General features: G+C 36.6%; 1 protein-coding gene across 2 annotated transcripts in view; it reads right to left on the bottom strand.

Annotated features, from left to right (window-relative positions):
- The window catches only part of MACROD2 (mono-ADP ribosylhydrolase 2), a 1976756-nt gene that overhangs the window by 84235 nt on the left and 1880019 nt on the right, over window positions 1-12502 (bottom strand). For both annotated transcript variants that reach the window (XM_059897602.1, XM_059897603.1), the window contains one exon: window positions 26-100. In XM_059897602.1, the coding sequence (XP_059753585.1) occupies window positions 26-100 (75 nt within the window). The remainder of the gene's footprint in view (window positions 1-25; window positions 101-12502) is intronic.

Raw genomic sequence — 12502 nt, 5'->3', positions numbered from 1 at the left:
TAACAATATATTCTGGTTTCAATACCTTCTGTTTCCATATATGAGCTCTGGGACTCTGCCTCAATTTTTATTTCATTCTTCATTGAATCATTCTTTTGTCCTGTTAAGAACAGTGATTGAAAAATAAATGTGATATGCATGACCATAGTTTTATTCCTGGTTTAAAAAGGCAAACATTTCAGAAACCATGCTTTGATCATGCCTGGAGAGGTAGACAACAGTTTTGAACCAAAGCGGAGGGTGAAGATGTCATTTTGCAAATCATCAAAATTATATCAATTATTTTATGAGAAATATCCAAATAATGTAGGCAAAACCCTCTTCTTTGAACTGACTAGTATAATTAATATTTAGCTTATAAATACACTGAACATCAACGGATACAACCTGGCTGTTTTGAAATTTTAAATAATTTCTGGGTTGCAGAGGTTACATCCAATTTCCCTTTATTATATAGATATTTCCCATCTTGAGGATTCCTAGAAAATTAAAACACTGCTTGTACTTTCATTCTTCTATCAAGAGAGCATAATAAAACTTTAGTAATGTGAGCACACAGGGATGGGGGTCACCTAACAGCTCAACCATTCTCATAAAACACCTACTAAATATAGCAAAAGTCAGGAGAGAATTCAGCCAGCTCTTGATTACTCCAAGGCTGATTATCTAGGAATGGTTCTACTTCTGCCCCCCCTGGGTTCTCCTCTCCCCTGTGGCGTCTAGAACATTTAAGTGCTAAGAGAAGAAATTGAAATCTGTCCACTTTGCATCATTTTAATGAAAGATTTTATGCTAAGGATATCTAACTGTTGAATTTAAAAAAAAAAAAAAAAAATTCCAGAGCCAGAGGTTACAGGCACGAAGGTGAAGCAGACGTGTTTGGGCTCTTTGTCTGGGTCTGTCCCTGTGGGAGATGTATCATTTTTCCAAGTTGTCTCTACTTCTGTAAGAGGGTCCTCATTCCCTGCTTGTGACCATGTGACCTGCACTGGCTCCTGTGAGACAAGCGTATGTACCCAGCCCATATAAACAGAACATACAGTGTGTGCTCTTTTGTATCTTACTTTTTTATACTTGTTTTCTGTAAGATTAATCCTAGTCACTGCATGCATCAATTGTCCATTCTTTCTCACTGACGTATATTCTTCCATTGTAGGAATATGTTTCAGTTTGGGGCTAAATGAATAACACTGCTAAAAACATTCTTGTACATGTCTTCTGATGGACATATGTACTCATATCACTTGGGTATAAACACAGGAGTGAGACTGTTAAGTAACAGGCAACACACATGTTTAGCTTTACTAGTTCCTGAAAAAACAGTGCTCTGAAGAGTCTGTTCCATTTTATAGTGCCACCAGAAATGTATGAGAATTCCATTTGTGCCCTTTATTCTTTAGACTATGTTGTGATACTACTTGTCACAAAAGTCTTTATATGGAGCAGAAAGTCATGCAAAATCTTCCCCCCAAAACCCATTTCCATCCTTTTCACCTCTGGGTACCATATAGAGTGATCACATCTTTGCATATTGAGTCCCTTTGCCTATTCACCTATTTATTATTCTCCTCATCGCACTGTAATATAGCTGTATCTGTGTTTGTTTCCCTTATCAGGGTATGAGCACTGTGAAGATAAATACTGTTTTATTCATTTCTCTTCCTAGCACCTACTAATAAGGAGTGATCCAAAAATGTCCATTTAATTGGCCCTCTGTTATAGTATTCATCCATGTCTCTAAATAGTAATTAGGAACTGTAACTTACTTCCTATTGTACCTTTAGCAACAAAGCACTAAGGCTACTAGATGCTTCATATACTACATTTATTGCAAAGAACCTTGGAAGAAGAATTGAATGTTTTAGGCAAATCACAACCTCTTTGGGCTTCAATTTTATTATCTTTAGAAAAAAAGGCCAAAAAACTAGATACTATCTTAGAGTCCCTCTATCTTTGGCATTATATAAGGATATGTCTCCTGGTAAAGTTTCTAGTCATCCCTGGCATTTGTTTTCCTGGGAGGATGATGTGGAGGGAACCTTCACTCTTTTGAGTGAGCCTCATTCTCTGTCACTGTTGATGGGGAACCGACCATCACACCTCCTCCCAGTCATTGCTGGGACCTTAGCTCATTATCTGTGATCTGGCTTTGTACAGTGATGGGGAAGAGCAGGGCATTCGGAGAGTAGAAGCAGCCACTTTACTGCAGTGTGTCTCCAGTCCCAGCGCTCCATTCGATACATTTTCAGAGGAAGTCCATCAGGAATAGGAAGATCGCAATTCACCAGGGCCTGGGGCACCGCAGATCGGGTGGGACCACATGGGGTGGTAGCCTAAGGCTTTGATGAATACTAGGGATTTTCTCGCCTACCAGTAAGGTCTGGCGCTTCACTTTGAGGATAAGAGGCCATTGCAAAGCTCTTTTGGAATATTCCTCTCCTCTGCCCTTTTCACTTGCCTCACCCTTCATCTGTTTTCACCTATGTGCTTTACATATTTTGGCAATCTTCTCTTGAGACGAAAATGCATATTTTTTTTTTCTCATTTTTCTGAAATTAAGTTAGTGAAAAATGGGGAAAGCAATGAGGTTCTCAGCTTTGAAATCCAAGAATGCTCATACTTGCTCATGCCTGAGCCACGCCAGGATCTGGCATATTGTATGCAGGAGGGGTATGTGTGAGCACCGTGCCCTGCACCCAGGCCTGCTGTGTGTTAATGATGACTCAGCCCATCTGCCTTTCTCTTCAGCCACTCAGAAATACCACAGTCCATCCTGCTTTATTGACCCCATGGGAGCACGCTTTATGTTTGCCTCTCTACATTCAGTCTGGTTGAATTCCACCCACTGTCCTTTGCCCTAATCCCTCCTGGCAGAAGAAACAAAAGAACATAAAGGATCCCACAGTTTATATGTATATTTTTTATACAGCGAACTCAATCATCCATACTAATGGGAGGGGACCATTAGAATAGATAATCCAAAAATCCATTCACTTTTCTTTAGAAATAGATCACATGATTGTTTCTTGGAGGCCTGGTAATTAAGTTTGGCTCAAGCTAATGCTTTAATTAATTTGCATAAAAATCGGTCTGGGAACATCAGTCTGGAATTAAACATTTCTAGAGGAGGATAAACCTAAACTCACTTCATAAATGGACTGTTTTTGAACAATAGCAACAACAATATAGTTTTGTTGTTTATAGGTTATTAGATGCTCAGATCTTCCTAAGAACAAGACTTTGTTTCTTCGATGCTTCTCTTAAAGATAAAAGAAATTATGCCCTTTTGTTAAGCTTGCAACTTGATTGCTGCTATTATTCAAAATTCTGCTTGTCTAAAGGTACCCCAGATTAAGAGTAAAGTTAAACCTAGGTTAGTGTGAATTTGATTATCTTCTAAGCTATCCTTAGAGTTCTCCTAGGGCCAATAAAATTTACTTTCCTAATGTAAATTATTTCTACGATTATGCTTTTTCGTAGTTACAAAAGAAAGTCAGTTTTCTTATAGAAACACTTACAAATATTGAGAATTATGAATAACTTTACAACTACGGGATTGCCACTGTTAATACTGTAAACTGTTATTCTCTTGTACATGTGTGTATGTATATATGCACGCATGTATATATATGTATACAAATATATTTATCTGTATGTACGTGTGTGCCTTTGTGTATGTCTGAATATAAAAAATATGTAACTATATACACACACACTTATATATGCACAAACATACACAATATACAGAAATATATAAACGTATCCTGGAATTGAAATGAATTTACACTTTGATTCTTGCTTTTCTAGTTTACATTTTTATAAGCAGCTTACACTGTCATTACAATTTCTTCAGAAATCTTATAAGATGCATTATATTCCATGTTATGGACATATTTTTGGATGTGCCCTTTTGTTTTTTTATTTTTGCCAACAAACACAGTACTGCAATGAACATTTTTGTGAATACCTACCTCTCTACTTTTGGTAGGTGTTACTTTAAGATGAATTCTTAAAGCATAATTTTTGGATCAAAGTGTAAACATTTTACCCTTTTATTACATTTTGTCAAAATTGCTAATGAGGAGGTTATGCCCTTTAATCTCCCACCAATGGTGTGTGAGCATGTTGGATACCCTCTTCATACCAATTCTGTGTATTTTCAATCCTACTTATTAAACATCTGATATTCAAAAGGAGAAGACACTGAAATCATGTTTTATTTGCGTCTCTTCAAGGAATGAAGAGATAGGTCATCTCTTCATGTTTATAATGACTGTATTTCTTCTTCTGTGAATTGTGAGTCCTTTGCCCATTTTCCTCTTGGGTTATTTTTTTTTTTCTTATTGATTTATGAGGTCTTTATTTTTGTAATAAGAAAATTAATTCTTTGTCATTTAGGCTGAGAATACTTTTCCTAACAGTTTTTCTTTAGAATTTGATTACAACCTTTATTTATCATGTCAAAATTTATATATTCAGATTTAGCCACTTTCCTCTTTTATGACATATATGGACATAGGAACACACACAGTGCAGATATATATGTATGTGCATGTATTTTACAATACATAAGCATACAATCATGTGTCTGTATATATTCACATTTCAAAAAGCAGTCCTTATTTCAAAAAAAAAATACACCCTTTGGTTCCTTTAGTCTAGTATATTTATAGTTTCAGTTTTACATTTCATCTTTGCTCCTTTTGGAATTTAAATTGGCATAAGGAATGAGATTGGGATTCAGTTTATTTTTCCAAATGGCCAAATAGTTGCCTTAATGACATTTACTGAGTCATCTGTCTTTAAAATGTCAGCCTGAATATGTACTGAAATCTCAGATCTGCTGGGGTCTATTTCCAAATTCTTTGTTCTGTTTCACTAATCCGCCTGTCTAACCCTCCAGTAGGACTACACTGTTAATCACATTTTTCAAAGATTCCATGTCATTTTTAGTATATTTATTCTGTCATTGATGGGTAATATCATATCTGTGAATTCCCCATCTCATTCCCAACTGGATTTTATTCATATTGTATCTTTCTATATCATCTGACACATAAAAACCCATCATTGTTATATTTAATCAGAGATTTAAATTTTTATCGATATAAAATGACCAACTCTTTCTCACTTGAGATTTTTTGCTAGAATTCTAACTGGAGAGATCCTAAAGTAGTTTTCCATGTTTTCTTTTGATGCTCATTTCCCAAATATACTTCTTTTCTAACTTTGCATTTTTAAAGCTTTACTATTTTATTGAAATTAATTCAATCTGAGTGGTTTTTACACTCAGTAAAGTAACCTAATTACATTTACTGTCGTAATTATTTGCCTGTGTTTCTGTCATCTTCTTTGATATACTGTGTTTCTGTTATACTGCTACTTATTTATTATTTTTATTTGCATTACTGAATGTACCCTCATGTTTGGTATGATCTTCAGGGAAAATTAGAAAATAAGATTTATTCATTTCATTTTGTGATTTAATTCTATTTGTAATGATCATAAAATGTTTCAAAGTTATTCTTTCTTCTTTTATAAATTTATTTATTTTTAAATTTTTGGCTGCATTGGGTCTTCATCACTGCACACGGGCTTTCTCTAGTTGCGGCGAGCAGGGGTTAATCTTCATTGCGGTGCGTGGGCTTCTCATTGCGGTGGCTTTTCTTGTTGCGGAGCACGGGCTCTATGTGCATGGGGTTCAGCGGTTGTGGCACGCGGGCTTCAGTAGTTGTGGCTTGCGGGCTCTAGAGCACAGGCTCAGTAGTTGTGGCGCACAGGCTTAGTTGCTCCGTGACATGTGGGATCTTCCCGGACCAGGGCTCGAATCAGCGTCTCCTGCATTGGCAGGCGGATTCTTAACCACTGTGCCACCAGGGAAGTCCCTCAAAGTTATTCTTAAACCTAACTTATATTGTCAAAACCCGTAGCACAGCAGGATTTTTAGTTTTTTATTATCTTTATCGAAGTCAGCATTGGCTGCAACCCACCCTGCTCCCCACTAGAGTCTTTGTTTTACAAACTCTGCTACTGAAATTTCCTTTCTTTACTCTCTCCCTTATTTCCTTCCTTATTTCCTCCCTTTCTTTCCTCCTCTTTTAACTCTTGTATCAAAATATGACATACGTACAGGAAAGTACACAAACGATATGCAGAGCTCAATTAAATAACCAAAAGCAGGTAGAAAAACTATACATCCTTATGATAACCATCCAGCCCAGAAGCCCAGCTCACAGCTCAATCAGTATCTCCTCCCCAGTCACCCAAGTTCAATCAACACCCTGACTGTCATAGTAATCACTACCTACATTCTCTTTACCATTTTACTGCTTAAGCACATCTTTCTAAATATCAGTTATTTTTCCTGCTTTTCGAAGTTGACATAGATGAACTTGTACAATATACACGCTTTTGTACATTCTTTAGTTTAATATAAAGCTTGTGAGATTCATCCATGTTTTTGCCTGTAATTGTAGTTTGCAATTTCTGATGAGACGTCTGCTTCATCCTTATATTTGTTTCTCTGTATGTAAATTGTCTTTTTCATCTGATTGTTTTTGAGATCTTTCTGTTTATCACTGGTGTTGAGCAAGTTGATTGTGATTTGCTTAAGTATAATTTTCTTTATGTTTCTTGTGCTTTGGGGTCATAGAACTTCTTGTATATGTGAGTTCATAGTTTTCATAAAGTTTCTGAAAATTTTCAGCAACTATTACTTCAAATATTTTTTTCTGTCTCCCTTTCCCATGCCTTCCTTGAGAGATTCCAGTTCATGATTATTGTATTTGGAATCACTCTTGAAGTTGTTCCATGGCTCACTGATGCTCTTTTCATTTCCTTCAGTCATTTATTCTCTCTGTGTTTGAATTTGGATAGTTTCTATAGCTATATCTTCAAATTCACTAATCTTTTCTTCTGCACTGTCTAATATGCCATTATTCCCGTCAAGTATAATTTTCATCTCAGACACTCAACAGAGTACATTGAATCTTTAGAAATTCAAGTTGGGTCTTTTTATATCTTCCATGTTTCTAATGAACATGGTGATCCTTCTTTTAGCTTCTTGAAGATGTGGAACACAATTAATAATTTTTAACATGGCTTTTCATATTATTGCCCCATCTGTGCCATTTCTGGATTGATTTCTGTTAATTGATATCTCTTCTCCTATAGGTCATACTTTCCTGTGTTTTGTCAAGTAGGCCAATTAATAACCCTACAACAGACTCTGAGTGTTCAAGTAAAAGGAAGAGTCACACGTCTCTCACTTTAAATCAGAAACTAGAAATGATTAAGCTTAGTGAGGAAGGCGTGTCAAAAGCTAAGACAGGCTGAAAGCTAGGCCTCTCACACTAAGCAGTTAGCTAAGTTATGAAGGCAAAGGAAAAGTTCTTGAAGGAAATTAAAAGTGATTCTCCAGTAAACACATGAATAATAAGAAAGTGGAACAGCCTTGTTGCTGATATGGAGAAAGTTTTAGTGGTCTGGACAGAAGATCAAACCAGCCACAACATTCCCTTATGTCAAAGCCTAATCCAGGGCAAGGCCCTAACTCTCTTCAATTCTATGAAGGCTAAGAGAGGTGAGGAAGCTGCAGAAGAAAAGTTTGAAGCTAGCAGAGATTGGTTCATGAGGTTTAAGAAAAAAAAATTCACCTCCATAACATAAAAGTACAAGGTGAAGCAACAAGTGCTAATGTAGAAGCTGCAGTAAGTTATCCAGAAGATCTAGCTAAGATTATTAATGAAGGTGGCTACACTAAACAACAGCTTTTCAATGCAGAAGAAACAGCCTTCTATTAGAAGAAGATGCCATTTAGGACTTTTATAGCTAGAGAGGAGAAGTCAATGCCTGGCTTCAAAGCTTCAAAGGACAGCCTGACTCTCTTGTTAGGGGCTAATGCAGATGGTGACTTTAAGTTGAAGCCAATGCTCATTTGCCATCCCCCAAATCCTAGGACCCTTCAGAATTATGTTCAATCTACTCTGCCTGTGCTCTATAAATGGAACAACAAAGCCTGGATGACAGCACATCTGTTTACAACATGCTTTACTGAATATTTCAAGCCCACTGTTGAGACCTACTGCTCAGAAAAAATGATTCCTTTCAAAATATTACTGCACATTGACAATGAATTTGGTCACCCGAGAGCTCTGATGGAGATGTGCAATGAGATTAATGTTGTTTTCATGCCTGCTAACAAAACATCCATTCTGCAGCCCATGGGTCAAGGAGCAATTTTAGCTTTCAAGTCCCATTATTTAAGAAATCCACTTCATAAGGCTATAGCTGCCACAGATAGTTAGTTCTCTGATGGATTTGGGCAAAATAAATTGAAAACCTTCCGGAAAGGATTCACCATTTGAGAAGCCATTAGGGACATTCATGATTCATGGGAAGTGGTCAAAATGTGAACATTAACAGGAATTTGGAAGAAGTTGATTCCAACCTTCATGGATGACTTTGAGGGGTTCAAGACTTCAGTGGAGGAAATAACTGCAGATGTGGTAGAAATAGCAAGAGAACTAGAATTAGAAGTGGAGGCTGAAGATGTGATTGAATTGCAGCAATTTCAGGATCAAACCTTCACAGATGAGGATTTACTTCTTATGGAAAAGCAAAGAAAGTGGTTTCTTGAGACGGAATCTAATTCTGGTGAATGCTGTGAAGATTGTTGAAATGACAGCAAAGCATTTAGAACATTACATAAACTTAGTTAAGAAAGCAGTGGCAGGGTTTTAGAGGATCGACTCCAATTTTGAAAGAAGTTCTACTGTGGGTAAAATGCTATCAAACAGCACTGTATGCTACAGAGAAATCGTTCATGGAAGGAAGAGTCAGTGATGTGGAAAATGTCATTGTTGTCTTATTTTAAGAAATTGCCACAACCGCCCCAAACTTCAGCAACCACCACCCTGATCAGTCAGCAGCCACCAACATCCAGGCAAGACCCTCCACCAGCAGAAAGATCACTACTCCCTGGAGACTCAGAAGATAGTTAGCATTTTCTAGCAATAAAGTCTTTTTAAAATTAAGGTATGTATATTGTTTTTTTAGACATAATGCTACTGCATACTTAATAGACTACAGTATAGTATAAACATAACTTTTATATGCACTGGGAAACCAAAAACTTCATGTGACTTGCTTTATTGCAATATTTGCTTATTTCAGTGGTCTGGAACAGAACCCACAATATCTCCAAGGTGTGCCTGTACAAACACCCTAGAAAAGATTGGCCAAAACAAAGGCAGTAAGGACCTCTGCTCATAAAACATGCAGGAACACAAGAGCTGCATAGAGATTTGTCTTCCAATACTTCTTTTCATGCCCGGTAATTTTGTTGATGACTCTGTTGGATGTGAGGTATGTTCCTATTTCTATAAATGTTCTTGAGTTTCATTCTAGGATCAGTTAAGTTATTCAGAAACAGTTTGGTCCTTTTAAGTCTTGTTTGTAAGCTGGCTTGCGGAGGACAAGAGCAGCATTTAGTGAATTGCTAGTTTTCTCCACTATTGAGGTAAACCCCTTCTGAGCCCTCTTGAGTTTTTAGGTTTTCCTGTCTGCCTGGTGGGAACAGGCACTCCTCTCAGCCCCGTGGAAGCTCCAGGTATCATTCCCTCAAGTCCTTTAATGTTCTTGACCCAGCCTCTTACGCATGAGCAGATCAATACTCAGCTTAAGACTTGAGGGATTCCCTCTGGAGGTCTCTAGAGCGTTCCCCGTGTGGAGCTCTCTCCTCTCCAGGACCCTGCCCTGGAAACACTAGATGCTTGGCCTCCCAGGACTCTCAGCTCTGTGTCCTCCACTCAGGGAGTCTGCTGGGTTGTGCACTGTGGCCTGGAAAGTCTCTCCAGACAGTCAGCGGGGACAACCACAGGCCTCACCTCACTTCCTGACTCTCGGGCATCACTGAGACTTACCAAAGTTTAATGTGAATTGGTGCTTTTATTCTCCATGACAATGGAAAAACATTAGCATACTTTAATTTACCTCAATTTTATTTTATTAATTTTTTTACAGAGATTTTATTTTTATTTATTTATTTATTTTTTAAACTTTCTAGTTTATATTGTAGTATAGTTGATTAACAATGTTGTGTTAGTTTCAGGCGTACAGCAAAGTCGTTCAGTGATACATATACGTGTATCTAGTCTTTTTCAAATTCTTTTCCCATTTAAGTTGTTACATAATATTGAGCAGAGTTCCCTGTTTTAATTCTAAGTATCTCTTAACTCCCATAGTACATTATTATTACAGTCATCATTACTAATTTGTACCATCAATACTCATTTACATTTATCCAACAATTACTATTTACCTTGCTTTTAATTCTTTCCTTCATCTTTGATCTTCTTTCTGGGATCAATGTCCCATCTGAAGAACACCAGCATTTTTTGGTGGTGAAGTTTGCTTTGTTTGGTCTGAAATGTTCTCAATTAACCTTTATTCTTGAAACATACATTTTCTCTGGGTTTAGAATCCTTGGTCGGAAGCTATTCTGTTGTACTGTCTTTTTATTTCCATCCTCTCTTTTGCGAAGTTAGATATTAGTCCAGTTGTTTGATAATTGCCTTTGGATGTTCTGTTTATCTTTGGCTTTCAGGAACTTTACTATATGGGCCTGGTTGTAGATTTATTTTGCTTGGAGTTCAAAGGACTTTTGGAACATGTGGCTTAATATCCCTTGTTACCAGAATTTCTTCAAGTATTGCCCAATTCCCTCTCCCCTTTCTGTCTGGGATTCCAATTACATGCGTAAGAGACTTTGACATTTTATCCTCCATATCTTTTCCCTTTCTTTAGTTTGCTATTCTTTGCTTCTCTCCTATTTTTATTTTCGATATGTTCTTCTGACCTAACTTCTAGTTCACAAATTCTCTTTCACCTGTGTCTAATAAACCATAAACCCGCTCACTGAATTCTTCATTTCAGTGTGGCATCTTTTACTTCTAGACTTTTTCTTTTTTGCTTTTTTTCTGTTTTGAATTCTCAGTTCTCAGCTAAAATTTTCACTCTTGTCTTTATCCCCCTTATAGTCTTTGTGTTTTATACTTTGTAACACTACTATTTTCAGCCCAAGTGGGCTTGCCACCCTTGACTGTTTGTTTTTCATGTTACCTCCTTTCTTTATTTTTTTTCTGGCTATTTTTTGTCTGTGTGAGCTGGATATTATATTTAACAAATTGTTTATGTAAATGGTTTGAAACTTAGAATACTTTTTTACCCCCATCTAGTATGTAATTTACATTTGTTTTTCTCAGGTACCTAGAGGGACTGATAATCTAGGTTGATCTTAATTTAATTTGGGGATTGAGATGATTTGAAGCTGAGTAGCAGTCTTGCAAGAGGCTGATCTACTGCTGTTTCATTCTTCCTGCTAAGGTATACATCTTTGGGGTTTCAACCCGAAACACAGGGGTTTACCAGGGCCCTCTGCCCTTTTGAGCAGTGGGACGTAAGATGCCTTTTGCAGAATCAGCAAATGCCCTAAGGTAAAAACAGTTTCAAATTCTGTCTCTGTATGTCCATTTTCATACATATTCATTATATATATATATATATATATATATATATAATTATTTTTTTTTTTTTTGGTCCAGGTTGTCTAGTGGGAGTAATGGTCTAAATTATTTAGATTCTCATTGCTGAAAGTGAAAACGTCTCCTTCTTTTTCTTTCTCATTTAAAATAATATACTATAATTTTCAAAGGTAAAAGCAACCATTTAAGTAAGTTCTTTTGATACTAATTTTGAAACAATTATTTCAACGTTTTCATACATTTAAATGAGTCTCTTATCACATAGTCCTTTCCAACTGTGCCTTTCTCAGTCTTGAATGTTTCCTTCCTTTCTGTATTTATTGTATCTGCACAGGCCTTTTGTTAGTTTCTTCAGAAAGGACACTTGGGTGGCATACTTTCTTAATCTTTCTATTCCTGAGAAAATATTACTCTTGACTTCATGCATGAATAATAACTTCACTAAGTATAGACATGGTGTCCTTTAGAGCTCTGGAAATGTTACTCCATTTTTTGTTTTTGAGGATTTAGAGCTGTGGAAGAAGAAGGCTAAGGCTAATCTGATTTTGGTGATTTTGCTTATAACCTGATTTTGAATTTCCTAGATGCTTTAAAAGCCCTCCTTTATTATCGATCTTCAGAAATTCCATGAGGATTTGTAGGTTTCTGTTCTCATTTGAGTTTTCATTATCTTTGCCTATAAATATAACATGTACTCTTGTGTTTTGGGTAGAGGAACTGGTTTGCATTAGGAAAACTTTTTTTCTGTTATTTTTCTAAAGACTGCTTCATTTCTATTTGTTCTATTATCTCTTCTTGGTATTCCAAGGAGATGTAGATTTAATCTCCTGTATACACTGTCTCCATGTTTCACATTTATTCTCATTGGTATCATATCTTCCCTCCAGTAGTTGCAAATCCAATGCCTACAGAGTTCAGTCAGGTAACAAAAATAAATGAAGCCAGCCAGGTACAAAATT

The sequence above is a fragment of the Balaenoptera ricei genome, chromosome 15 (genome assembly GCF_028023285.1).
Source record: "Balaenoptera ricei isolate mBalRic1 chromosome 15, mBalRic1.hap2, whole genome shotgun sequence".
NCBI classification, from domain to species: domain Eukaryota; kingdom Metazoa; phylum Chordata; class Mammalia; order Artiodactyla; family Balaenopteridae; genus Balaenoptera; species Balaenoptera ricei.
The sequence above is the reverse complement of the archived record's forward strand: the minus strand, read 5'-3'. Positions and strand labels throughout refer to the sequence as shown.